General features: G+C 42.9%; 1 protein-coding gene across 3 annotated transcripts in view; it reads left to right on the forward strand.

Moving 5' to 3' along the window:
* The window catches only part of zfhx3b (zinc finger homeobox 3b), a 171801-nt gene that overhangs the window by 58003 nt on the left and 86101 nt on the right, over positions 1-27697 (forward strand). For 2 of the 3 annotated variants that reach the window (XM_061670665.1, XM_061670664.1), the window contains exons 2-4: positions 8833-11349; positions 12344-12923; positions 15436-15932. In XM_061670665.1, the coding sequence (XP_061526649.1) occupies positions 8869-11349; positions 12344-12923; positions 15436-15932 (3558 nt within the window). In that variant the 5' untranslated portion in view covers positions 8833-8868. The remainder of the gene's footprint in view (positions 1-8832; positions 11350-12343; positions 12924-15435; positions 15933-27697) is intronic. The other variant, XM_061670666.1, reaches the window with a different exon arrangement.

A 27697-nucleotide genomic window follows, 5' to 3' on the forward strand; every position in this document is an offset into this window, starting at 1 on the left:
GCCCGGGCCAATGCTCACTGGTGACATATCCCCACGTGGTCATTTGCAACTTGCCTTCACACCAGCATAGATGCTTATAATCAATACATGGGCACCTTGTGTAACGAAGGGTTTTTCTCATGACTGCTGTTCCCTTGAGAATGCTTTGTTTGTCTTATTCAAAGTGCCAATGAACACAGTGTTTTACCAGGTGCAGCACCGGGTCATTACTAAGGTATTTGTTTTCCAGATTACACAAAGAGGCGTAGGATTATAGACGTGTCATCTGTGTCCCCTTTCTGTCTGTCAGGGGATGATCCTTGCGCAGGGCCGTAGCCAGGATATTTTATTTTGACGCTTTCAGTCTTGACATTCTTGTGTTCTCCAGATTTGAAAAAAACCCAAAAAACAAAAAACAAATGCTGTATGTAAATGTCCATTCACAGACGCTGATATTGTAAACTTGTGTATAACCATTTGTATACACACAAAATGTAGACAAGGGATGCGCGGTATATGTGGTAGACGGTATAAATTTGGCCCACGCTATAGATTTGGACTCTAAGGACCGATTGCGATAACTCTTGTTGTTGACGTATCTGCCTCAGTGGGAAAATGGCTTCAAGCACGTCGGACCACGAAGCTGATGGAACTGCAAGCCATACGTGTGTCTACATCAAACATCCTCGCTTCTTTCCCGGCTGCTACAAAACTACCGGGGCAAAGCTAACTTTGTCTGCACCATCTAAGAGCTGCGGCTGGATAGCTAGCGTGGCTAAATACTGTCTAGAGACGCCCCTCTAAGTCACTAATCTTTCGTCTCCACGCCTGCGAGTAAGCTAAACTTCTGACAAGTATCGGTATCACTAAAGGAGGACGAGGAGTCGCTCATCATGAGACACACACAGAGTAAGAAAAGAGAACAGGAGAAGATGGAGAAGCCGTGCTAACCACGAACCTATCCTCAAATAATAACGAAACACCAGAATACACTTAACAGAAGCCTGGCTGGAACTGCGTTACAGCGGAGAGTAATCAACTATGTACAGCAAATTAGTAGGTAAATGATTAAGTGTCTGAAGTGAAATAATACAACAGCTAAACAGCACGCATACAAGGCAGAAAACCGTAAATGAATCAATACATTACTCCGTACATCAGCCAGGAGGAGGAACCTATAAGGTCAAAAGTATTTTGATATATATTAAAGATTTACTGTATAATATCAGCAATGGTTGTGTGTCATTTTGGTTGATATCTTAAACATTTAGCTAAATTCCTCCAAAGTAAACCATTTTATTATTGGTCTCACAATCAATATTGTGGTTTAATATTTCAAGGGTATTGACCGTTTTAATAACCGTGTTTGTGGTTTCCTCAACTGCTGGAAGGTGTGTGCATGTTTGTGTGTTTGGCCCCACTCTCCTTTTTTTAGGCAGTAGTGCTGTAAACAGTCCTAATTTTCTCAATTCATACTTCACATTTTTACATTCATGCCTTGCTGATGTTTTTCAGTGCATGCTGATGTGTGCATCGTTGACCTTGGGTTCACCCTCACTGCCACCCTCATGCTGTTTCTGTGGTGAAAATGAAACTGAGTGAGTGCAAACAGAAGCTTTTAAAGCTTTTAGCATTTCCTCTCATGAGAGAATGTTTGCTTCCAGTAGATATAAATAGGGGCAGATTTTATAATTAGTAGAAATGAAAGACCTGGGGCTCACACACTATGATCAGCTACATTCCCCCTTCATCTCTGACCTTCTCGTTCTTTTCTTCCCTCATTTTCAAGTCCTCTTGCACGTGTCCATTTTCGCTCTAATTTTCCTCGCTGTCTTGGTGAATATTGTACAAGTAGCAGTTTTCCCAAGATGCATCATGTTTGGTGCTCAGCTAGAATAGTGGCAGTGTGGCAGAGCAGGGTACAAGGTCGCAAGTGTCTTCCCAGAGTTTCTGCATTCCAAACGATGGGAAAGTCGTGCATGCCAATTGATGCGGGGCTGCACGTTAAACTGGAGCAAATCGTTCAATTTTGATGACTATCTTACTAATCTGATAATTATTTTGTAAAAAAAAATAGTTACACATATATCTCGCCATCTCCGTTTCCTGTCGTCTCACGCCAAGTTGCAAATTACCAAACATTTATACAATGGTATCTTTGTTTCCAATTTATGCAAAAATATAATGCATACAGTTTGTGACTGACCTTTAATTGTTTAAAACATGCTGGTGATTGTCATTCTTAGGATTGCAAGACAAAGTATTGAAATGCATGCAAATTAATATTCTGTACTTTGACTGTTCTCACTTTATCTCCTTGTTAAGTGAAATTATACGAGGCAACCAACCCCCCTTTGTGCTGGTTGCTAATTGTAGGGCTTCTTGCTGTGTGTACACCGCTTCCCTTTGCTTTGCCACCCGCCAAGTCTCTCACTAGCACGCTGCAGAACCCGGTAATTAACCCACAGTTAATTAACAACTTCTAATTACACCAGCACGCCGCTTCGATCTCACCAAAAGAAACCGGGGAAACAACCGCGAGGGGAAATCACTGACTGAGGTCAATGGAGATTGTTTTGAGTTCTGATCAGGTCCCAATCATGCAGCCCAGTTTTCCTACACCCTGTCAGTTTACGTACAAAAAAAAAAAAAAAAATAGCGTGACTCCATGGCAGACTCAGTCTGCCTTTGTTTCTCATTGAGTGAGCATCATCTTGCGGGTCCATCCGAAGCGTTTCGTACATTGTGTAAAAGGGTTCAACTAACAGCAAGGAGTATTCCACAGTGCAACACAGGCTAGTGGGGGCAACATCAGCCCAACAGATCCCGTCAAAAGTCAGGGCTTAAAAATAAAAGGGTCGTAGAAAGCGTGGTGAAATAGATTTTATTTTGAAGGCCTGACTGTTGACAGGATTTGTTACGTCAATGTTGCTCCCAACTTGTCTGCGTTTTTGCCGAGCAGACCAGGAGGGTTGTTATTGCCTTGGATTGTTATTGAAAGCTTACATTGTGGAATATGCCTTGCAATCTGTCAGACCACTGTTTACACAATACGACAGCGTGTGCCAGCCATTTGATAAAGAAGGCAAGAACAACAATAGAATTCAAGAAAGAAATCATTGCAAAATAAGAAAATGGCTTACACTGCTTTCTGTATATAAAATTAAAGTAACCCTTTAATATATATATTTTTGTTAAAATGTTTGGGTGTCAAGAACTGATTAATTGGATTAACATTTTCTTATAAGAAATATTGCTTTGGTTTGCGTACGATTCGGTTTTTATCCGACTTACTGGAACAGATTAATCACGAAAACTGATGTTCCGCGGTACATTAGTGATTAAATATGAGATCTGTAGTATCCATAGCAACCTAAGCTGTCTTCTGTACGTCCAGAGCTCGATGGAAACTCACTCAATCTTACTTCAGCTATCTCTTCGAAATACTCTGAGGTGCCAGTGAGCAAACCCACGAACCCTCCCCCCTCCTCACTACACTCTCGTGTAAACACCCAGCACTGTTCTTCCCTCAGACTCAACACCACCATGGCTATTTCTGTTCCCCCACACTGATATCTCCTACTGAAGATCATTGATTTTACGGGAAGCCCTGTTTACAGGCTGAGTGCCATCGACCTGAGGTGACTTTTCGCCTCCTGCAGTCTGAACCATACTGAAGTAGCTTTATGCCTGCATGAGCAAAATGGTTGAGCAAATAATTACAGCTGCAATAAACAACAATGCTGTACTGCATCTGCGTGTGGTTAACAGTTTTGTTGACAGTTTCACAGGGGCAAATCTTTACAATTAAGTCAACCAGAGCACCAAGTCTGTCTACCTTGTATACTGTATATACAGGTTTAGAAAAAAACGCCTGTTGTGTTACTTCATGACCACAACAAAGTACACTGGCACAGTTTGATGGGATAATCACAGACTGTATACATTTGAAACTTTGAGTATTTTGGATGAAATAAGTAAAAGTACCATCAATAAAATATTACATACATATTAATGAGATTTTAAAAATGGCTTCAATGCTCAGTTTTTGTAGAATCGCTGTCATATTGCTGAAATGATTTAGCTGCACGAGAGTGCGACCACTTATACAAACACCTATCCTTATGTTATATTATGTTGTTGTTCTGGATTTTATTAAATTTGTAGGTGGTATACGTAAAAGTGTCCACTGAGTGTAATAATGGGAACGTGCATTGTTGCAAAGTGTGCATTAGGTACTGTAATACAAGCGTGCAGTCATTATTCTCTTGCATTAAAAAAAACAATTAAGGCTCTTGATTAAAATTATTGGCATTATTCATATATAATATATGTTAATGAAAGGGAAAATGTTCCCAACAGAAAGAGGTGTAATTCCTGTAAGCACTAAGGCACGTAAAATATAACCTTTTGACTTATGTTAAATCGTACAACACGCTGTTTTTACAAGCCGTTCACTGGAACTAACTTAGCGGATAAAGCCAAGCTCTGATTTGCCTGAGGAGAACAGTGGTCGTCCCACCCCCCCCCATCAATGAGCATGTCCCTAGTGCAGCATCAAAGGCCTTCCCCTACTTTATCAATAAGAACCCTTCCTTCCCACATCTTCCTGTAACTTGCTTAGCGTTCACGCCATTGATTTTCCAATAAGCGCCCTTTACCCTGCGGTGGCTGGCCAAGCTCAGTGAAGGCTCAGAGACCAGAAGCGAGACACAACATTAAAGAGGGACAAAAATGCACATTTGGCATTGTTGAGAGCAGGGTTGCACCGATACCGTTTATTTTCAGATCAAATACAAGTACTTTTGAGTACTTGCCGATAACAAGTACCTATAGTTGATGCCATTATGTCTGGCGGCTGTGATAAGAATGTGTTTTATTTAATCAAATATTGCTCAGAAACTCACAACACAAACTTTTCTTTACATGACAGAAGTTTAACATATATAACACTTGCACTGTCATTTTGACATCCAGCTGTATGTTTTTCTAGCAGTCTTGTCACATATTTCACTTAAATGTACCCTGTAACACAAGGAAATCCGGTTGTAAACTTTGGAGCACAAGTTGTGTTGTCGTTCCCGAACATCTCGCTCAAACGAACAAATCTTTGAAGTGAACGGAATGAATGTAATCACTTCCTGAACCGATTCGTTCCATTCTGAGTTTAGTTGAGCCGCAAACGTGGGCTGCACGAGAAACTCCCCCGCAAATGGCACCGGTTGCACAGTGGCGATGGGGACTCAGTTCGGAGGGACCATAGACGAGGCGGCGGGTTTCGTCTCTCTGCGCAGCGCCTACGATGGTCCAACAAAAAAATATCTTACATGTAACCTGTCCGTGGTGGAAAAAAGATTGAGGACCGCTGCCCTAGAGAACTGCGCCAAATCTGCTGATCGTACAATTCCATACTGTAAGTCTTAAAGTACATCCAGTTAGGTTGGTGTGTCAGGGGGGGGAAAAAAGAGCACCAAGCAACAGCTGGTGCTCCTACTGTTAGCAGGACATCTGAAGTGATACTTTATCACACAATCGCTTACTTCTCTTTGTGTGACATTCCCGGGCGGCCGGGCCTCCTCGACCACAGCTTCGTGACACAGCACAGCTGGCTTGCCGGGGCGGAGCTCGAGAAACTCAAAATGGAGGAACTTTGCTCTGGCGGTGACTAAGCCAGGCCGCAAGTACCGGCGGGGGGCCGTCCAGCAAGCACAGAGTTTCTAGAGCTCCGCTTCGCGCTGCTCGGCATTGGACGGCTAATGCTGCCATCCATGTTTACCTCAAAGTATCCCCAAACAGCTAACATGACTATACAGACGTTCACTTTTGGCACTAATACCGATACTGGTATCAGTGTATTACTAGTTGGGAGTATTCTAGCTGTATTTAAAATAGGATTTTACACTCATGTTGTACACCATAGCTTTGCAGTGCTCAAAACCAAGCCATGCGGGACCCCTTTGGAGAACAGTCTGTTCTGAACATAAGGCCACTCCTTCTGAAGCATGATTTGGCAGCATTATCACAGACTTCCTCCATTACACCCTGATTTGGCCAGAAAAACAAACACTGGTGAAAAGACGCATAGCTAAACGTCATTTTCCATTCTTGTCAAATTACCTATTCTCTCGTTTGACTGTATCTCGTTTGTTAGCATATTGGAAAGAAGTGAAGTATGACTTTTAAGGGGGATAGGGGGATTTACATAAAGCTTTGAAGGCAGGTGGCAACAGGATTGTGCGCTAAAACAGACCCTCAGAAGGGCCGAGGAATTCAGCTTTTTCTTCCTTCCTATTATCTCTCATCGTGAGTTCAAGCTTGTTTGGGTTCTGTACAGTTCAATATGAGTACAGAAGCAATGGTGACATCATCTCCAGCTTATAGTCAAAAGAAAATGACAACTTCTTGTGCACAGATCACAGTGTAAAACGTTACATAACGGCGCGATAAAGTCACTTTTTAGTTGTGTTTATTAACAGTCAGCATGAGCAGACGCCGGCTCCTCCTCTTCCTGTCTTGCTCGACGAGTCGCTTTGTCTGTCTCTTTGACTTGTTTGGTGCCTTCGAGAGATTAAAGCGTTTCCCTCCCTTAAACAGGTGTCACTGAGCCAGGCACAGTCTCAGAGACAAGCATTATATCAGCTGGCCCATCTGCGACTTACCGTCTCCAGACAATCCCAAAGCTCATCAGTAACCACTGTGCTTTATTGAATTACACCATCTTGATTTTAAAGGCCAATACTTTTTTTCTGTAACCATAGTGGTGCATCTCTGTAGCACTGAACAAGTGGCACCCTGTACTTCATACTGCTTCAGGTACCTTATATATACTGTATAACAGGAACGATGGGTACACTGTATCCCGTAAATACAAAAACTGTAGCCGCCGAATTCGGACTCATCAGGGAGCCTTTGTGGGTTAATACCCATGTTTCCGTCAACATAGTGTGTTCATTGTGATGTCTGGCATTAGAAAATGTTGGTAAGAGCTATGTTTGACATTGAAGATTTGATATTTGTCATTTATTTAAAGCATTCTTTTGCAAACTTACTGAACGGGTCTGATAATATACTGTAGTTGGGTACTGGGTAGACCACAGCCAAAGTTAATCAATAATTCCAGTCTTATGGAAGACAATGTAAGCAGAAATGAAATCGTGAAATAGTGCTGTATTTTGTGGATAATGTTCCATCCAGTCCTGTTGGTGGCAATAGTGTGCATTACAAAGTGGTTAACAAATTATTTCGACCATTTAATTCGTGACTGTATAATTTCAAGAAGAGTAACTGTCAAGACATGCAGATTTTTTTTTTCAGCGTTCCTTTCAATTCCCTTTTCCCATTAGCTTGACTGCGAAGCCCATAGCTGCTTATTAATCCAGTGCATAATAAATGCCGACCAGTAGTTCCCACATTCAAGGCAGATGTCTCTAAATCATATTTTGCCGTATTAAGCAAGTGTGACTAAAAAGTCTGACAGTGTGCTTTTATTCAGTTTAAGGGCCATGGTTGTGAACGTCTATAGCGTGTAAACAAAATAATAATGAAGTGGACCATACAGAAAATATCAGCTTGTGGCTACACTCTCTTCATCATCAGTGAAAGTCCTATATTTGCTTACTTCCAGAAGTTATTCCTTTCATCAATGCTGTGTTATGCCTTTGCCCTCGTAATATTCAGTGCTATTGCCGAAAGTGTCGGCGATGTTTCAGGTATGTTGTGTGGGTGAGAGCCTCATCAGACATTCATGAAGAGTGAGACAGACATTATCAATCTCCCCTCTCCCTCAGTGCTTTATATGTTTGGGTGTGGGGGTAGACTCCACAGCTAAAATTTGCATCCATAAGTAAATAAGTAAATAAATCAAGTGCAAGCAATGAATGTGCTAATCAGCCCGGGGATGACGGCGGGCTTGGTGCTGGGAAACTTTGCTCATGTAATATGCAGCGCAGGGGGGTTAAAGGGCAGCACAGAGTTATTGGTTTTAGCCCGATTGCCCCCTTTAATCAATGCTGGCTGCATCCTTTAATAAAAGTATTAGCTCAGCAGTATCTAGAGTTATCATTTTATCTATTATGTGCCCGACATTGAAGCCCGTGTTGGGCCTCTCTGGTGCTCAGGGCATAGCCAGATCCCAAAAGTTCAGCTACCATTTATTTTTTCAAGGGTGGAGGATGGTTGTACTGTTTAGTCAGGCGGCTGAACTGTGGAGGCGAGATCATAACACAGCCGCACTGAAGTCTGAAGTTTTGGCTTATAGAAAATGCTTTGATTGCTATAGTTAATACACGACTCAGTATTCCCATTTTGAAGTGTAAATGGTGATACAGTTGAGAATTTTAATTTTAGCTGCAGTTTTCACTTTTTTTGCAGGTTATGTAAATGTTCAAAGTGCTGATGGGATGGCGTCTCTGTGTCTAATTATCTCACATCTATTTGATCCATTACACTGCTGTTTCTCCTTTTCTGACTGCAAGTTAATTAAAAATAGATGTAGGATTTGCAGAATATAAGATTAAGAATGTTGTTTAGAAGGTGAAGATAAAAGATGGTACCTTCCTGATATGGCAGGAAGATGAATCCTTCTATTGTTTCAATGCCTAATTTTGTGTCATGAACAGTCTGACAAGTTTTTTAATTCAGCCTTTTTCAAGCAAACATTTTCATTTTCTTCTCCATCCATACAGTACTGACCTTTTTGAGCTTTTTCTCAATAAAGAATAAATAGACTCGACTTGTTTTGAACATGATATAATTTGCCCTTACTCAAGCTCCTTGCATAATATATGTATTGCATCTACAGTATAAAGAAACAATATTATAAACTCTTATCTCTTTCTGTTTGTGTGTCCTCAGGCCTGGATGCGATGAACGCCTCATGTAGGCATCAGCATGGACAGCTGTGAGTCTCCCGTGTTTTCTGGGACAGACGATGGGCTCAGCTCCTCCCAGCAGCAGCAGCAACCTCCACAGCCCTGGAACAATCACCCTAGCTTGCAGCTTCCGTGCACCAACCAGGCCCCTTCCCTGGACCCACTATCTTTTTCAGCTCCTTATCCTTCTCAACCCCAAAACCCTTGTGCTCTCCATGACGAGGTGAGAGAACTACATTCCCAGCAATCCCACCCAAAACAAATATCAACCCAGGCTCACCGGGATAGCCCTGCCACCGGTCAGCTTCGTTCCGAGAGAGAGGGCCGTGAGGGAGAGGAGCAAGACAGATTGAGCTGTGGAGAAGAGGAAGAATCAGAAGACTTGGATGAAATGGAAATTGACAGCTGTTTCCCGAGTCTTCAACCCTTTCCAGGGGTGGTGATGGCTCAAGGCGGAGGGGGCATGCCCACTCTTTTGCGTCATCAGCCCACTCAACAGCAAGGTGGGCCTGAGAGTGGAAGTGAGGAAGGAGAGGAGGAAGAGGAAGAGGAGAGTAGTGATGTGGAGAACTTGGCTGGAGAGATCGTCTATCAACCAGACGGCTCAGCCTACATTGTAGAGAGCCTCAGTCAGCTCATCCAAAGCGGTGGGAACATGGTTCCCGGCCTGCTTCCCACAAACTCTCTCACTAGCGGAGGAAAACCGGGGGAACCTGCTGGGACGGTATCCTCGGTCTACCCACAGATCATCAACACGTTCCACATAGCCTCGTCCTTTGGGAAGTGGTTTGGTAATTCAGACCAAGGTTTCTCCAATACCTCATCCATGGCAGGCCTCAGTCCTGTCCTGCACAGTTTTCGTGTCTTTGATGTGCGGCACAAAAGTAACAAGGATTACCTTAACAGTGATGGGTCTGCCAAGAAGTCCTGTGTATCCAAAGATGTTCCTAACAATGTGGATTTCTCCAAATTTGATGGTTTAGCCCTGTATGGCAAGGGTAAGCCAATTCTCATGTGTTTTCTCTGCAAGCTGTCCTTTGGTTATGCGCGTTCCTTTGCCACCCATGCTGTTCATGACCACCGCATGACGCTGTGTGAGGACGAACGGCGTCTATTAGGGGACAACCATGCATCTGCTATCATCCAGGGGATTGGGAAAGACAAAGAGCCCCTCATCAGCTTCCTGGAACCAAAAAATAAAAGCACTCCTGTGCCACCTCCCTTACTTCCTATGAACTCTAGCCAGAGCTTTTACGGCACATTTAGTGGTGTCCATCTGGAGCCTGGAAGCAGCAGTGGAGGCAGCGAGGCCCTCCTGAACAAAGACTCTGACGCTAGCCTCCAGCAGCAACAGCAGCAAACCCCGCTAAGCTCGGTCTTGTCTCTTGGAAGGCTGGGCACTCCCAAAGCATCCACTTTTTCCTCAACCCCAGGCTCTGCCAAAGACTCCAATGCCCTGTCTTTACATGGGGGGAGAACAGAGGAGCCTACTGGGAAGGAGTTGGCTTACAAGGGAAACAGTGGGGCCAGTGAGGGCCAAGGCAGTACGAAACACTTATCTAGCCAGGTGGGGGGTTCAGAAGAAGAGGAAGGGGAACCATTATTAGGGGAAAAAGATGAGGTGGAGGCAGAAGGCACAGTAGTGACCAGTGGTGTTAATAGTAGCAGTGGTGGAGGTGAAGCAGGGGAACCAGCTATCTCGAACCAAAGCATTTCCAAATCTCCTTTATTAATGCCTAGTAGCACTCTCCAACCTTCTGCCTGCACCCCTGCGGTCAGTTACACACAAAACAGCAAATCCCCTGCTTCCAATTCCTCCTGTGTCAAGGAGGAGGTTTCAGCCACAGAAGGTGGGGGGAGAACCTCAGAGCTCCCTCTGAGCTTTAACTGCCAGGGAACTAATGTTCCCATGGCAATGGCAGCAGCCAATGTCAGAAAGAGTGAGGAGGACACTGCTGGCACTTCTTCCTCACCTCTGTCCTCCAATGCTGCTGCTGACGAAAGTGCCAATCGAGATAGTGCCACAGCTCCAGAACCAAATGATTGCCCGGCTGAGGAAGAGGAGGAAACTGGATCCCTTCTGCAGCAACACGACATGCACCACCATCACCATCACCTGCATTCATCATCTCATGGCCACATGCATCCCCAACCCGGAGGTTCCTGTGACATAACAGGGGTGAATGACTGTTCACAGAACCACGGGCCTGGCGGCAGTATAGGGAGTGGGGTAGAATGCCCCAAATGTGACACCGTTCTAGGTTCCTCACGCTCTTTGGGAGGTCACATGACCATGATGCATTCGCGGAACTCATGCAAGACACTCAAGTGTCCCAAATGCAACTGGCATTACAAATATCAACAGACTTTGGAGGCTCACATGAAGGAAAAGCACCCAGATTCTGGAGGCTCCTGTGTGTACTGCAGCAACGGTCAAAGTCATCCTCGTCTTGCGCGTGGAGAAAGCTATACATGTGGATACAAACCTTTCCGATGTGAGGTATGTAACATATTTTAAACTTTTTAAAGAGATTGTAAGAAAGTGTTCAGCCATGTGTTGTCCACAGGAGATGCAGTTGAATTTTTTATAGTGCAGTGATGCCATGAGATACGAGCGACCCGACATCATCATTCAGCTGTTTTTTTTTTTTTTTTAAATGTATGCTTTGACTTCAGAGGGCAAACTTGAGATACAATTGCTGCATGGTGCCAGCGAAGTCAACTCAACTCGCATCACAATAAGCAGCAGTTATGAAAATAGTGAACAATTTTTCAAAAAGTAGGCTTTAAGTTGTTTAATGACACTCGCAGCTCATGTTTACCGTCAAACCAAACATAAAAGAAAGAGAATTGCATGTTGATTATTTAGAACAACCAAACAACTTTGCCCTAAGAATAGCCCGCTAGCTTAATGCTTACATATAATGAAAAAAGCTGTTGACATGCTAACAATTAACATGTCGCTGTGTTGTTACCCTTTAAGCAACATATATTTGAATACAAACAGTTGAGCAACACACAGAGACAGACAGTATCACAATACTCACAGGCATATATTCTTTATCCTCTGTAAAAAACTGAGAAATATTATTGAAGCTGTATTGAGGATACAGTGACACTTCTTAGTTTGCCTGTATGCCTGCACGATATTATACTGCCCCCCGGTGACCAAGGCAGGCACCCCAGAAGGAGCAGCACAATGAGTTGAATTAGAGCATTAAATCATGATGCACAAATTGTTGATTTTTTAAAATTTAATTACGTTAATACTCTATTTTTTAAATATGTATATAAAGTACAATAGTATTGAGTGCTATTTTCCTTAATGGCATTTCAACTCATTTCAATGGGGGAAATATGATTTGAGATACAAGTGTTTTACGTTACAAGCGTGGTCACGGAACAAGTAAAACCCGTATCTCAAGGCACCACTGAAGTTGCTTGCATTGATTCTCATGTGATTGGTTTCAGACCTATTTGGCTATGTTCTACAGGTGTGTAACTACTCAACCACCACTAAGGGGAACCTAAGCATCCACATGCAGTCGGATAAACACCTAAACAACATGCAGACACTGCAGAACGGAGGCTCTATTGCATCTGCGCAGGAGCAGGTCTTTGGACATGGCCCGGGAGGCGTGGTGGCCGTGCCTTCTGTGACCCAGGCCAGTAGCCATCACCCTGCCCACCACCACCCCACACAGTCCTCCGCCCATGTAACAGGACCGTGTGGGGCCCCCTCACCGACCAAGCCAAAGAGCAAACCAACTTGGCGCTGTGAGGTCTGCGACTACGAAACCAACGTGGCACGGAACCTCCGTATCCACATGACCAGCGAGAAGCACATGCACAACATGATGCTCCTCCAGCAGAACGTGACTCAGATGCAACATGGCCGGCTCGCGCTGGGAGCTATGCCCTCGCCCTCTGAGGCTGAGCTCTACCAGTATTACCTGACGCAGAATATGAGCCTGCCACCAGGCCTCAAGATAGACCCAACAGGAGCTGAGGCCCAGTTCCTGATGGGGGGCTTTCCTTTAGATCCCAGTATGGCTGCCTTGACCCCTGCACTTGGTGAGTTTGTTCTTTAATTAAATGTCACTAGTCTTGCAAATTCACTTATTATGCCTCACTTTATCTCTGTAAAGTGCACATGGCCTTTTCTGCCCTACTTGAAAGCTCACATGCCAAATTTTCCAAACGGGACAGTGAATCATAGCTCAGACAATTTTTTTAAAAGACTATTTTTTTAAAGGCTTTTGTGTCTTTGCATTGACGCGTTAATGCCTCAAAACTATCATGCTGTAATGCGTGTACATCCATATTCTTTTGATTTTCTGCTGCTTTTACTCAGTCATTTCAAGCTTCCCTTTGGTCTCGTTGGCAAATGAGTATTGTCCAATTCTATTTATTTATCTAAAAAATAAAACACGCGTCTTTTTAGACATTAAGCCAACAGCGACAAAGTTTGCAAAGTATTGGTAAGAAGGCCGTGGCTTTGAAATACTATTTGTCTTCCTTTTCACTTTTAGGTGACATTATATTGATGCATTTGAGACTGCAGTTTATTTTGTGATACCCAATTTTCCTGCGAGCAAAAGGTTAATGAGGGGGGGCAAAATTTCCTCTCCATGACTTTCCCCTGAAAGACAGCTCGTCTCAACCTTTTCATATAATTATTTCCAAACTGCTGCTGAAGCTCACCATTGGAGTTCCTCTATTTTTTTTTTATTTTTTTTTACCGCTTTGTAAGTGTCGTTATATATTTTATCACGGTCAAAGAAGAAAGGTTAGAGGGCTCAGCATGGGCAATTAAGCAACACAGCAGCATGTTTGCAGTGCCCGTTACAACCCCACAGTCTGTGCAGACTTGTCTGTAACTGTTGCCAGTTCAAAGACACAAACAAGAATTGATTGCTGTGACTAATGTTTTTCCCTCTTCACCATCTGGTTCATTTTCCTGTGAGGTGAGCTCTAATAACCAGGTTACCAGGGAGGCAATGATGACACACGCTAGGTTCACAAATATATGTTGTGTCTTCCTTGGTCACACAATAGAGGATGTTTTGACCCCCACAACACATACACACAAAAATAATCATATGACTCTATAGTATAACACATACAGGAAAACCTCGGTGAGAAGTGTAACTTCATACACTCCCTGCCTGAGAGTCCTTATTCCCTGCACTTAGATGATGTAGTACAAGGAATAAACATGATGGTGCGTGAGAGTGCTGAAATGAGGAAGGGCTGACATTAGTTTTCAGAAAACAATTACACATCTGTTTACCAGAGCATTGATTTTGGAAAACTCAGCTTTAAACAAACAACAAAAATGGAATTGACTTGTGGGGATGGGGAGCTGGAAGCTCTTTTGGATACATTTTTGACTTGGCTCTTTTCCCATAGTTTTAGGTTTTTTTCTTTTTTTTTTACCAATAGTGCTTGAATTTTGTATTAGGTCTTTATTTTCACAACAAATAGGTATCTTACTAAATAGTTAGCATGGTAGATGTACATCTAAAATAAGCCTTGTGCCCATAGACAGTATATGCCTAAGCATATAAACATAAAATTATAATTATAATTTTTTTTAATCCCCCCCCAAGCTCCTTTAACAATACCCGTGTATTCATGTTAGTACATGATGACATTTACACTCCAATTTGGTCCAGTGTAAATTATGAAGTGCGCTTTAAACACACTGGAATAGTAACTTGGAACTGGTGTACAGACACTGTATCATTTACAGTATTAATGCACTGTACAACAAAAAATGTGAAAACTTACATAAAGAACAAATGAGTGCATAGTTAGTGGTATAAAATTACAAGTGAGTGACAGCCAAACTAGTTCATTACATACATGATTTGCATGCAGAGTGGGGTCAATTCTACGTAGCCACTTTTGGCAGAGCAAGTTTATAGCACAGCAATCAAAGGCAAAAGTCCCAGTTGGTCTATGAATGTTTTATACATTCATTCAAGTTCTATGATTGATACCAAATGATGTTTTTCTTTTTGTTTTTTTTTCTCATTGCAGTCTGTTCCGATTCTGTGTCAATCTGGTTAAAATAAGATAAAGTACTGAACAAAAGCAGTTTGTTGTACGGAAATAATTGGAAACGTTCTCCAAAATAATATTTTCTATGGTATTTACTGACAGACAAGCCATGAACATGTATGTACCAGGCCAAACAAGTCAATGTGGACAATAATTGACTGAAATCTTAGTTTTGTCCCATTGGACACAGTCAGGCATTGAGTCTCTTCTCTTTCAAAGCCCTACAGTCCAAGAAACAAGTCACTTCGCATTATTTATCAAGCAAAGTAGAACTGCTTGACTTTACTTATGATGTTATCTGCAATAAGATTGACACGGTGACTCTGCTTCTGCCAGAATCAACCGTTAATGAATACTTGAAGCGTACAGTACTACTGAGACATGAAACGATCTGTGAGCTGAACTACAGTTCAGTTCTTAAACTTGAAATATGTTGAGTGCAATGAGAATTATTCAATACGTCTTTATTTCCCACTTTTCATTTTTCTCCTTTTCTGTCTGTGTTCCCGACACATCCAAGTAGGTGGGGAGATCCCGATGGATATGCGCCTGGGCAGTGGCCAGTTGGTGTCAGAAGAGCTGATGACCCTGGGAGAAAGTCTATCACAAACTAGCGACCCTTCACTCAAACTATTCCAGTGCGCCGTGTGCAACCGCTTCACCACTGACAACCTGGATGTTCTCGGCATGCACATGGGCGGCGAGCGCAGCCTTCCTGAAGAGGAGTGGCGCGCCGTGGTGGGCGACTCTCACCAGTGCAAGTTGTGCCACTACACCACTCAACTCAAGGCCAATTTCCAGCTCCACTGCAAGACGGACAAGCACGTTCAAAAGTACCAGCTCGTGGCCCATATCAAGGAGGGAGGCAAAGGCAACGAGTGGCGACTGAAATGCGTGGCCATTGGCAATCCGGTGCATCTGAAATGCAACGCTTGCGACTACTACACGAACAGCTTGGAAAAGTTGCGGATGCACACGGTCAATTCCCGACACGAGGCGAGCCTCAAACTTTACAAGGTCAGTGGTCTTCTAGCTGTTTCATGAGAGTCAATTTCTTTTGCTGGATAGAGAGTACAGTTATGCCGTCGCACACCGAGTGTTGCGGTCGAAACCGACAAACTGTCGTGCAATTTGGCAACTAATTTTGCTGCGATTCAAAATTTGAATCGGCCGATCAAAAATGTTGTAACACATGAGCTTTCGCAACAAAAATATACTCTGTTGAAAGGCTGGTCAACCTCATTCTTGTTCAGATATCAAATCTATTCTCACCATAGGAAATACAATCAGTTTACACAATCAGTTTCAGGATCAAATTTCCCTCATTTATTCATAATTTTTTTGCATTCATTAAATTGGATTACAGTTTATATTGTAACTAATACAGTCTGAGTCCTTAACTTTCGGTGTGCTCCTTTTTCTGAAGTGTTTTCGGCTCCAACTACCGGAGACAAATCCCTTGTGTGTTTTGGACATACTTGGCAAATAAAGATGATTCTGATTCTGATCCTGATTGATATTGTGTTGTACACTGACATCTTATCTGCTGATCTTTAAAGAACGTTTGGTTGAATTTCAAATGGTACAACAATTTCAAGGGCTGTAGAGGTTCCATTAAACAAAACAGACAAAATGATACTCTTACAGGAATCTGGTATGCAAGAACCCAGAGACTAGGCCTTCTTGCAATGTTGGAAGCATACTACAACGTAATTGCAATGCAGTCTACTATGCTGTTGAGGCATTTGTGGTCATTTGTTGTATAACCTTGCTGGTGGCTCCATAGAATGAAGGCCCCCTTACTTTCACGAGACGAACACAGCCGATGAAGCTGCTCTTTAGACGTGGGGTGGATCACTTGGAGTTGAATGAAGAAGTGCGAGTAGCCAGAGGTTTGGTGCTAATACTCCCCGGAGCAGGAGAGGCTGAATTGTTCTCGACAGCCGTATTGATTTTTGCTGGACTTGGAGCTTCACCTTCTCCTCTAATCATTCCATAATAGCCAATGGATGAACACTCTCCGAACAAATGGCCATAAATCTAACAGCCCTGATTCCACTTAGGTACCTATCCTGTGAGTCTGCGGTTTGACCACTCTACACTTAACCCAAACTGCCACATACACACGTGTAGAATAAGCGCACACAACAAATCACTGACAAGCACAGATAACACATCCTCTCTGTAAGTCATTACATATACTGCAATATAATCTTAGAATTACAATATATACACACACCACCTCTCCTTGAAAATGTTGACTTCATTTCATGTCTACTCCCTTGCCTAAAGTGATTATTTTGCTGAAAATAAGTTTTCATTAGTCTACATTTTTACCTAGGTTGATTTTATAGTATATTTTAAAAAGCACAGATTAAGAGGCATGTGAGCAAATGTGCTGTCCATCCACATGAAAAGCTCAATTTAAAGTGGTCTGCAAAACCCTTCAAAAAGACTGTCCATAAAATAATTTTGCTTTATGAATACTTTATTGCAACCACCGGCATAGTACGCAGCTCTCCTTTCTCTGAGGCTTTTATATTGAAACGACATGAGAGAAAAATCGATGTTCCTGCTTTGGTTAAAGGGGGAGGTGAGAAACAGGCTCCAAGTAATGTCGTCAAAGAGGTCCAAGGGACGAGGAGGAAGCTAGTTCAACCTGTAAGAACAGGAAAATCCCCAGCCTCGTATAGAGCAAGGAGTGTGTTCTGAGCCCACTTCCAAGTGGACCTTTCTGCCAGACTTACCCTGGCCTATATTCTAATGACAGTCTTGCATTAAACCAGATTAGATTCTGGCAACCTCTCTCTCTCTCCTCCTCCTCACACCTTTTGGGAGGGATGGATTGTTTTTGTCTCATAGGATATACTGTGCACTTTATATTACATTATATGTGCGATTTCCTCTTTGCAGTGAGCCCAAGAGTAAAAGAGAACCAGATTTTCTCATGTCTCTTTTTCTGCTCAGGTTTTTAGGAGAAGACATATGTCATACCGCTGCTTGGGCTGTGGGGGGATTAAATATGTACAACACATCTAGGCATGATCATTTTTATGACTTAAGCCTCTTACGTTGGCTCTGTGCTTCTTAAAACCAGTGGATCTTAAGAGCAAAACTGTCCAGAACTTACCTGCATTCTCTCCCCAGAGAGGATCTCATAAGCTCAACCCTCAACCAAACTCAAGTACGCAAAAACAATGATGCACGCTTGTTGACAAGTCTTATTTCATGACTTGGCATTCTGTGACTCACAAATGTGATTAGCGGACAACAAGTACATGGTTGTAAGGCCTCTTGGCAGCATTGACTCTGCACTTGATGTCACAGTCTTAACACTGTTGAATTTACTGTCCTGGTGGAGATGCTGGCAGACACAAACCCATATTAGCCCAAACCTGTAACCCCCAACTTGGCATTTTATGCAAAAAGGAAAAATCCCCACGCATTTATTACTCCCTAAATAAATCTGATACAAATAGCTCAATGTTCACCCTTTTAGGGAAAATAAATCAAATCAGCATAAACCGAGTGTAAGATGATGCTTGGGATACTTCACCAAAATCAAACTGGTTTGCATTAAACAGGCCCTTTGTGTGCACAGCTCTATATAAATTGGAGCCTGTAATTACTGGAATTAAAAAGGGAGGTTGAAACCTAGAGCTAAGCTGCATGGGATAATTTGAGAGTCTGTGGTATGTGGGCCATATTAGGGCTTTCTAAAAATATCAACCCCACCACCTCATGTATTGGAATGTTCCAAAAGACCACAGAAACATCCAGCAAGTCACCCTAACCGCACAGACCACCACACGTTGGGGGGGGTGATGACTTCTTCTGCAGTGCACTGTGCTCTCTGATGACAGATTCCATTCTAAGTAATACAGGCTCTGCCAACGCGCTCTTGTGCTGTGAGCCTGAATTTCTTCTTTGCCATGTGCCAACGAGTTTTATGTAGTCGCGATGATGATAGTGAGCCACGTGCGCCCCAAAAAGACCCCTCTCAAAATAAAGTTGTTGTTAGTGTACAGTGTTTTCGGAATATGCATGTCCTCTCGCGTCTATTCTCATTTTCCAGTTCTCCGTGTGAATATGATAGCTCTGATACTAACAGCCAGCCTCAGGGCAAACTATGTGTTAGTTTGGAGGTGAGATGAGTGGAACTAATCCAGCTCTTAGGGTCTGGCTGCTCTGTCCAGACAGAATGGGTGGGGCCAAACCAGGCCCCAGCTTCCAGTCAAGGGTTCGGGAAAAGGGGAGGAACAAACATGGGTGGTGTGTGGTGGGGGGGTTAGCTGGCAACCTTCCTTGCCGGTGCAATCGACGGTAATTGAGATTGATTGAATGTTATTTTTCTTCTTGCAAATGTAGTCCATTAGCTTGGCACTTGCATAATCAGTTTAGAGCGCAGTTAGCTGAATGTAATCATGTTCCTCAGTGTCTGCTCGCACAAAATCCACTCCAGATGCCGCTTGGCCGTGGACTGAGAGGCAGAGAGTGCCGTCGCTATCAAATGTGGGATCTTTCTTGAAAGTTCTGACACCCCTGCCTCCAAGGTTGGTCCTGCATTGTTGAGCATATGCAAACTTTTCAATTTGTCCACTACAATTCAAATCTGCTGTCTGTCTCATACATGTGGAACTTCTGACAATGATTTGCTCTTTACGTATACCAACATACAGAGTAAAGTGGAGCTTAGGGGCTGGCCAATGACAAACACAAAACATCTGTCTTGGATGGTGATTTTACCATTATTTTACCCTTGAGTGCTTTCTACAAGAATTAGTGTACACAGCAGCATGAAGAATACGTATCTGTAGAATCCACAGAGCAGAGAGGAAAATAGACTGTAACGTAAATGAAAGGATTAGCAGTTGCATGGCATCAGCATGTTTCACTGATGATCCTGCTCACTGGCTTGCAGGTTGGATGATCTCTTTACATCCGTGATTAGAAGTGCTGTGATTGATTTCTGTAGTGAGCTATAGCCTGTGCCCGTGGGACCATCGCAAGTAAGTTGTAGATCCACACTCCGCACATTAAGCAAAGCCAACAATGACTGGTAAAACAGATGGTTGACGACGACTTTCCAGATTTTATTTGACCCATTGTCAGGGTTGTCCAATGTTAATGCCTGTGCTGTTCTATGATGGCCTATTTGAATCATTTCCCAAGAGTTAGAACTTTGACATTGTACTCGAATGATTTGACACATGGAATAAGACAAAAAGTCTGGTAATGTTAGAAGCTACTTGGCAAAGTGATGTCCAGCTGGAGCTTGGCCTAACCCCCTAGACGTCTATGATAAGGAGGTGTAGGAGGAGGATGGAGAGAAGGGATGGGGGGCAGGAGGGTGGGAAGGAGAGATACTCTAATTATCATGGCTTGCCTATGATTGTTCAGTAATAGTGCTCAGTGGGAAAGGTTGCAGCAGTTCCAGGAAGAGCTGAGCGCTGATTTACTGGTACTACCGCTCTAATAAAGCGCTTGCTGCACATCCTGGGAGACAGCCCATTCTCCCATTTTACATGCATAAGCTTTTGATTGCACACAGAAGTAGACATACCCACACACATCTTATAAATTAGAGTTAATCATCACTTATTGGGGACATCTTCCTGATTCATACAGTTTGCACAAGTTTGTCATCACCCCACTCTTTGTCATCTACAGTTAAATTCCTCAGCCCAAACCTTCTGTTTTATAATCCAAGAGACTGTGCTATTCACTAAGGATAAAACACTTAATATTTTAGTTGGCTATTGCACTGCTGCTTTGAGTCAACTTATTTTGTTTACATGTACTCATTTGAAATTGCATCATAGCTCGGATGAAGGGTCTATATGGAACATTAGTCGGTCTATCTCTTGAACTATGTCCGTAACACCTGATGAACAGTGTCAATGGGCAGTTGAATGTTCTCCCAGATGGACAATCCTGTGACTCCATGTAGTTCCTAAACTGAAGGGATGGAGAGAGTGAAGCAGGCAGGCTTACCGGCTCTGTGCCATCAATACTTCAATGGCTTAGCCACCAGATTAATGGCCTCCGCGTGGTTGGAGCTGCAAAACTACTCAGCTCTGAGGTCTGTGTTCAGTGGGGCTTTACATGAAAGCAAGTTAGGGTGAGGAGACTGATGAGGAGACAGGATACCTCCTCTCTTATGGACCAGGAGCATCACACTGGGAGCAGTGTTCTGTTTGGACTTAACCTACTGAGTAGGGCTGTGGAACACATGCAGTATATTATGCAAAGTTATGGTTATGTGGACCATTGCTGTTGATTAATTTTAATGTCCTTGCCTTTGTCACTTGTCTAAAATTTACAGTAAATGTGCTGTTCCACCATAAATAGGTTCTGCCCCTTATTCATTTGGTTTATACACTAGAACAGCCTTACACAGTGTGATGTTCACGTATTAAATGATAATGTTGTCACTGAGGATAACAGTTATTTATCAGTCGAGCCTTCTTGCTCTGTTTATGTGCAAGTAGCCAGAGTCAACAGAGATTAAATTTCCTGTACAAAAAGTATATCATTGTACATTTAAGGGGTACAATTGCTAGTCACTGGAGAGTCAAAGGTTCCAGTTTGGGAACAGCCAGGTAAATCTTTTGATACTTGGTAGGCGTCTTCGGAGACCAATAATTAGCCTTATGCAGCACGTTACTGTGAAGACTGTACCCTGAGTGACAAAAATTGGCTGCTACGGTGTCCTTATTTGTGATTTCTAGTCCTAGTCCAAAGGAAGGAACATTCTGCTAGTTTGTCTCCCTTTTCCTTTATTCCAACAAATTTGTCTCCTCGGTCTCTCCAAATTGAAGTGCATTGATTCTGTTTGGATTGGAAAAGTCTCATTGGCTGTTGATCGTTTTCAAGTAACATAAACCCTAATGCATGAAAACACCTTAAATCAGACTATTCTGGAGCACAAAATCTCTGTGACCTATTAAGACTTTTAGTTGGTTTGGTGCTGGCTGAATATCATTTTTTTTTTTTTTGCCGAATTTGCCATGTGCTGGAGTCAACAGTTCGAATTGGGAGCTATAAATCTATCAGTGTTGTGTGGATGATGTTTCCTCCAGATGTAGAAGAAAAGATTTCATTCTTCAGTAATTAAACGACGCAGCCCCGAGTGTCATGCGGTTTTTATTGGGGCCTCTGGAAAATATCATTTGCATCTTGTTTTCTCATCATGTCTATGATTCTTCAATACAAAATATGGAAAAAGGATAGAGAATAAAATCCCTTGTTTAAATTATTAGGCAGTGATGTCAGAGGTAGCGATGGGGAGCGTTGGGTGGAGGCTCAAAGGGGTCAAAGGCATAGTCTTGGAAACGAGGCAATTTTATAGTTCCTCAGATGAAGTATTTTGGGGGGAAAAGTTCTTTTTCAGTGCCAGGAATGTTCCAAACGTTATATTTCCCACGGGTGTCATCTTCTACACCTGGGTTTTACTTTAAACCTTCTCCCGGAATAAGAGGGAAGGGGTTTGAGTGGGAGAAAGTGATAGTGAATGAAAGAGAGAGGCAGCAAGAACAGTTGGGGATAAGAATGCTCTTTAACTTCTCAAGGGCGCCGATACTATATGGCCTTCACATTTCAGCATGACAAAATAGACAGGGTAGTCTAGCAAAAAAAAAAAAAAATATATATATTATTATTATTATTATATATATATGTATATATAAAACAAGTGTGCTACTATACAGTGGTGTTAAGCCCCGCCGATATATTATGCTTGCTATTTTCTCGCCTTTACCTCAGCCTACTGCTTTTATTCTGAAAATAAAGCAGGCAGAGGTGATAAGAGCAAGTGAAAGAATTTGTATTTATTTATTTATTTTTTAACACTAGAGGTTCTAGATATTTTTCAATCAAATTCAGATTCACAAAGATGCCTTTCTTGGCAGATTATTTTATTGTGTCAGTCAATATCAACAAATCAAGTCAGCTATAGCCCTGAAATGAAGAACAGCTGTACCATTCAAACATAAATCTTCACTTCAGATGACATAGCTCTGTCACTAATTAGGAATTTCCTTAATATGTGCTCGTTAGGTTGGAGTAGCCATATTGAAATAATTTGAAGCATGGAGGACTGTCTGTGCAGCTACCGTTAAAGTGACGGCTCTTGGAGCTGTTCAAAGTTGGAAAGGGTGAGATCTGGAATCCAATTTATGGCTCAAATGATTGATGCCGAAATTCATGCACACACAAAACACACACACACACATGTGCAATCTTGTCCAAGGAGGATAGAATTTCATCGGCGTGTGTTTGTCAGCAGTGTGAATAGCATAAATAGGGGGGGGACTATAATTTTTCATGAATATCTGATCAGTGTGTGGATCTTTTTTTTAATTTTCGTTTCAGTTGGGTCACTTGAAAGTAGATGATAACCAATTTCAGCTTCTTCCCTTACTCTGCGGGAGCCGTGCGACATTATGTCGCCTCAAGATTGAAAGTCTGTTTTTTTGGACAATGAAAATTAAAATAATTTGGAAAGATACGTTTGAGTAAGTGCTGGCACGGTGGAAGACTGGTTAGCACATCTGCCTCACAGTTCTGGGGATCGAGGTTCAAATCCCCGCTCCGCCTGTGTGGAATTTGCATGTTCTCCCCGTGCCTAGGTGTTTTTTTTCCGGCCACTCCGGTTTCCTCCCACATCCCAAAAGCATGCGTGGTAGGTTGATTGAAGACTCTAAATTGCCCGTAGGTGAGAATGTGAGTGCGAATGGTTGTTTGTCTCTATGTGCCCTGAGATTGGCCGGCGACCGGTTCAGGGTGTACCCCGCCTCCTCCCGGCCTAGGATAGCTGGGATAGGCTCCCGCAGTCCACGACCCTAGTGTGGATAAGCGGTGAAGAAAATGGATGGATGGACGTTTGAGTCAGCCTGTTTTGTTAAAAAATGGTCCGGTGTAATGCTTCGGTGCAGAGGGAGCTGGTCAGCCATGATGAGAAGGGTGTGCAGATTTATTTCTACTTAGTAAAATGCTTCGTCAGCCGGTTGTTTTATTTATTGTATCACTCATGACTGTAAAACCTTTCAGAAAGAGTTGGGAAGATGATGTAACCACAGTCATTAACTTTTGTGACGTATCAAGAACTTTTTGTCCAGTCGGGGTGGGGGGTGTTTGGCGGGTTAGGGTGAACAAGCAATTTTTCCCCCTATAATAAATTATCGATTCAACATGAGTTTGGGGTGGTGTTGCGTTGATGTTAGTGCGCAGCAGTATATGTTAGCAATATAATTTATTTGATAACTCAAGGAAGATGACATTTTTGTTTTTTTTTATTTCTTTAAAAGTAGTGATTTTGTTGAATGCAAGGATTCCGCCTGACACCAACGATATGGTTTTGAAATACCATGTGTGTGTGTATGTATGAAATATCTATCACATCTGGAGGGTCTAATGCTTTCAAATGATCGTCCCTGCAATGGTCTCCGCCCAGTTTTCAACTTAACTTTTAAATCATTAAACATGATGAAGCCATCTCCACAAAGTCAGAGGTTTATATACGAAAATCAAACTCCATCTGCCATCCCTGATCAGACGCAACAGCCATCAGGCCAGGGTTACCAAGGCAGAACAGGAAAAGCCATTAACTGCCAATCACTGCATCGATCGACAAGCCGGCTCACCACTATCACCCCGTCGGCCCCCACCCACCCCTGCCCGCAGAAAACACACACGTTTAATGCACCCTTACTGTACAGTGCACACAAACACATGCAGCATTGCATTAAAATCGTCTTTGTTGTTTTCCATCCACGTTGCGTGATGGCGAAAAAGCTAGTCCAATTGGTTTTATTCCTGATTGAACCAACTTATCTTTTTTAATTATCTGGAGTGTAGATTGCAAGATCAACATTGTGCAGAGTTTAGATTAAGGTTGTCTTTTTTTTTAAATGGCAGCTCAGCAAACACAGTGTGTACATCGAAGAGCAGTCAAGATGCTGTTTAAAAGATGTTTCCCTCTGACCATTACTTGGTTATCTCCTCGTTAATGTAATGCATCTCGGTGAAGTCCGCTGCCCTGTCAGAATGGAAACAGACACCCCACCCAGCTCAGATCTCCACCACAGTTTTGGGAGCCAACCCTTAGATAAAAATAGGAAACTAATAGAGTCAGTGAAGGGCAACAAAAAAGAAAGATTGATTCCACCCTCCTTTCTTTTTTCATCTAGGTTTGTAGTAGTGAGGGTCATTAGAAGAATATTTGCCCACTTCCCAATTTAGCAGAGACGCTGTGTATCACAGGGATCTGGATCAGAGGTCAGGGCTAAGGGGAGCAATTACACGGGATGGATCCAGAATCGCTTGGCCTGTCCCATTGTGTGTTGTGTTGGCAGTAACAGATAGGTGAGCTAAAAGGGAGGCAGAAGCCATGTACTGTATTGAACATGGTTGTATTATATTGTTAAGCTTTTTTACTGATGGTAATGCATTTGTCATGGGCATAGACGTTTGCACGCATGGACTGGCAACCAATGTTTTTAGATACTGTATCTCAGAATCGTTTTGGAATGACAAGGTATTTGTAATAATGATTGATAATTAAGGATAAAATAAAAAGTCATGGCGGATCACTTATTTTGATGCTTTGTGATAGTAGTGGACCAGCCTGTATACCTCTCATGTTGTGTTACCGCTAGCATAGCATAATATTCCCGTCAAGGGTTGTTCGCAATGCTGGTAAAAACTTTTTTTGCCACCACTAAAACATGGTATTATAAAACAGATAAGTTCTGTTCAGTATGTACATTCATGTCCATGTCTTTGTCTATTGCAAGCATCGTCACCTTAGTCAGCTCGTACACAAATGCTGTCAAGTTAACAACTGTACCGTGAGCCCATGGAGTCAGAACACCCAGTTCTTCCTTACTGTAGCTTGAACTGCCTTTAAACGTTCCGAGACTACACATTACCTGATAAAGGTTGACTATGTGCATACTTATGATCGAGCCTTTTCAGGAGCCACACAATAGCTGGCGACAGAGCATATATGATAGATGAAGCCTGAACCCTTGACAAGTTGTGTCTGTGGTGACCTCGTGCGCACAGACGAGAAGGAGGGAGGGAGGGAGGGAAGCCGGGCAGAGATAGAACCCAGACCAGCCATTTTCCTCGTTCAGCGCATAAATATTTGTGCAGTTGATTTATAAACAGTTGAATGAGAGAAGAGATGAAAGTGAGCAGTGATGTTTATGTAGACCTTTTTTTGGGGGGGGGGGGGGGGCTCAGATTAATGACAACACTATATATCATAAGGCCTATTGGCCGGTCTCACTTTAAGTGCATGCCCTGTACCCGTCCTAGGAGCTTTAACCACAATACCGAACTCTCTGCCTGAGGTCAGGGACTTTTTAGGTGTGTTTCTGGCTATGTCATGCTGTCAGTGCACTGAGGAGGAGGCATCGTGTACCGGTGGTGGTGTGCTAGCATTTGTCACAGTGGACAGCTGCACATGCGGATTCTGGCTGCCAGCTGGTCAGACGCAACACAAAGGCCAAGTCTCCTGTACAGCAGTTACAAGGGATTAGGAAGTGGGTGAGTCCCTGTGTGTTTAGCCTATGCATGTGTTTGGGCTTGCATAAAAGCATAGATCCAAACTTTGTGTTGTACAACCCCAATTGCAATGAATTTGGGACGTTGTCCATCCATCCATTTTCTGAGCCGCTTCTCCTCACTAGGGTCGCGGGGGTGCTGGAGCCTATCCCAGCTGTCATCGGGCAGGAGGCAGGGTACACCTTGAACTGGTTGCCAGCCAATCGCAGGGCACACACAAACAAACAACCATTCGCACTCACAGTCACACCTACGGGCAATTTAGAGTCTCCAATTAATGCATGTTTTTTGGGATGTGGGAGGAAACCGGAGTGCCCGGAGAAAACCCATGCAGGCACGGGGAGAATATTCAAACTCCACACAGGCGGGGCCGGGGATTGAACCCGGGTCCTCAGAACTGTGAGGCTGACGCTCTAACCAGTCGGCCACTGGGCCGCCGAATTTGGGACATTGTGTTAAACATAAATTAAACAGAATACAATTATTTGCAAATCATGTTCAACCTATATTTAATTGAATACACTACAAAGACAATATATTTAATGTTCAAACTGATAAACTTTATTGTTTTTAGCAAATAATCATTTACTTAAAATTTTATGGCTGCAACACATTCCCAAAAAGCTGGGACAGGTGGCAAAAAACAGGAATGAATGCTCATCAAACACCTGTTTGGAACATCCCACAGGTGAACAGGCTAATTGGGAACAGGTGGGTGCCATGATTGGGAATAAAAGGAGCTTCCCTGAATTGCTCAGTCATTCACAAGCAAAGATGGGGCGAGGTTCACCTCTTTGTGAACAAGTGCGTGAGAAAATAGTCAAACAGTTTAAGGACAATGGTCCTCAACGTATAATTGCAAGGAATTTAGGGATTTCATCCTCTACGGTCCATAATATCATCAAAAGGTTCAGAGACTCTGGAGAAATCACTGCATGTAAGCGGCAAGGCCGAAAACCAACATTGAAGGCCCGTGACCTTCGATCTCTCAGGCGGCACTGCATCAAAAACCGACATCAATGTGTAAAGGATATCACCACATGGGCTCAGGAAGACTTGGAAAAGTGTTCTGTGGTCCAACGAGTCCACATTTAAAATTTTGGGGGGAAATTGTGGACGTCGTGTCCTCCGGGCCAAAGAGGAAAAGAACCATCCGGACTGTTATGGATGCAAAGTTCAAAAGCCACCATCTGTGATGGTATGGGGCTATG

Source organism: Phycodurus eques, chromosome 2 (genome assembly GCF_024500275.1).
Source record: "Phycodurus eques isolate BA_2022a chromosome 2, UOR_Pequ_1.1, whole genome shotgun sequence".
Classification (NCBI taxonomy): domain Eukaryota; kingdom Metazoa; phylum Chordata; class Actinopteri; order Syngnathiformes; family Syngnathidae; genus Phycodurus; species Phycodurus eques.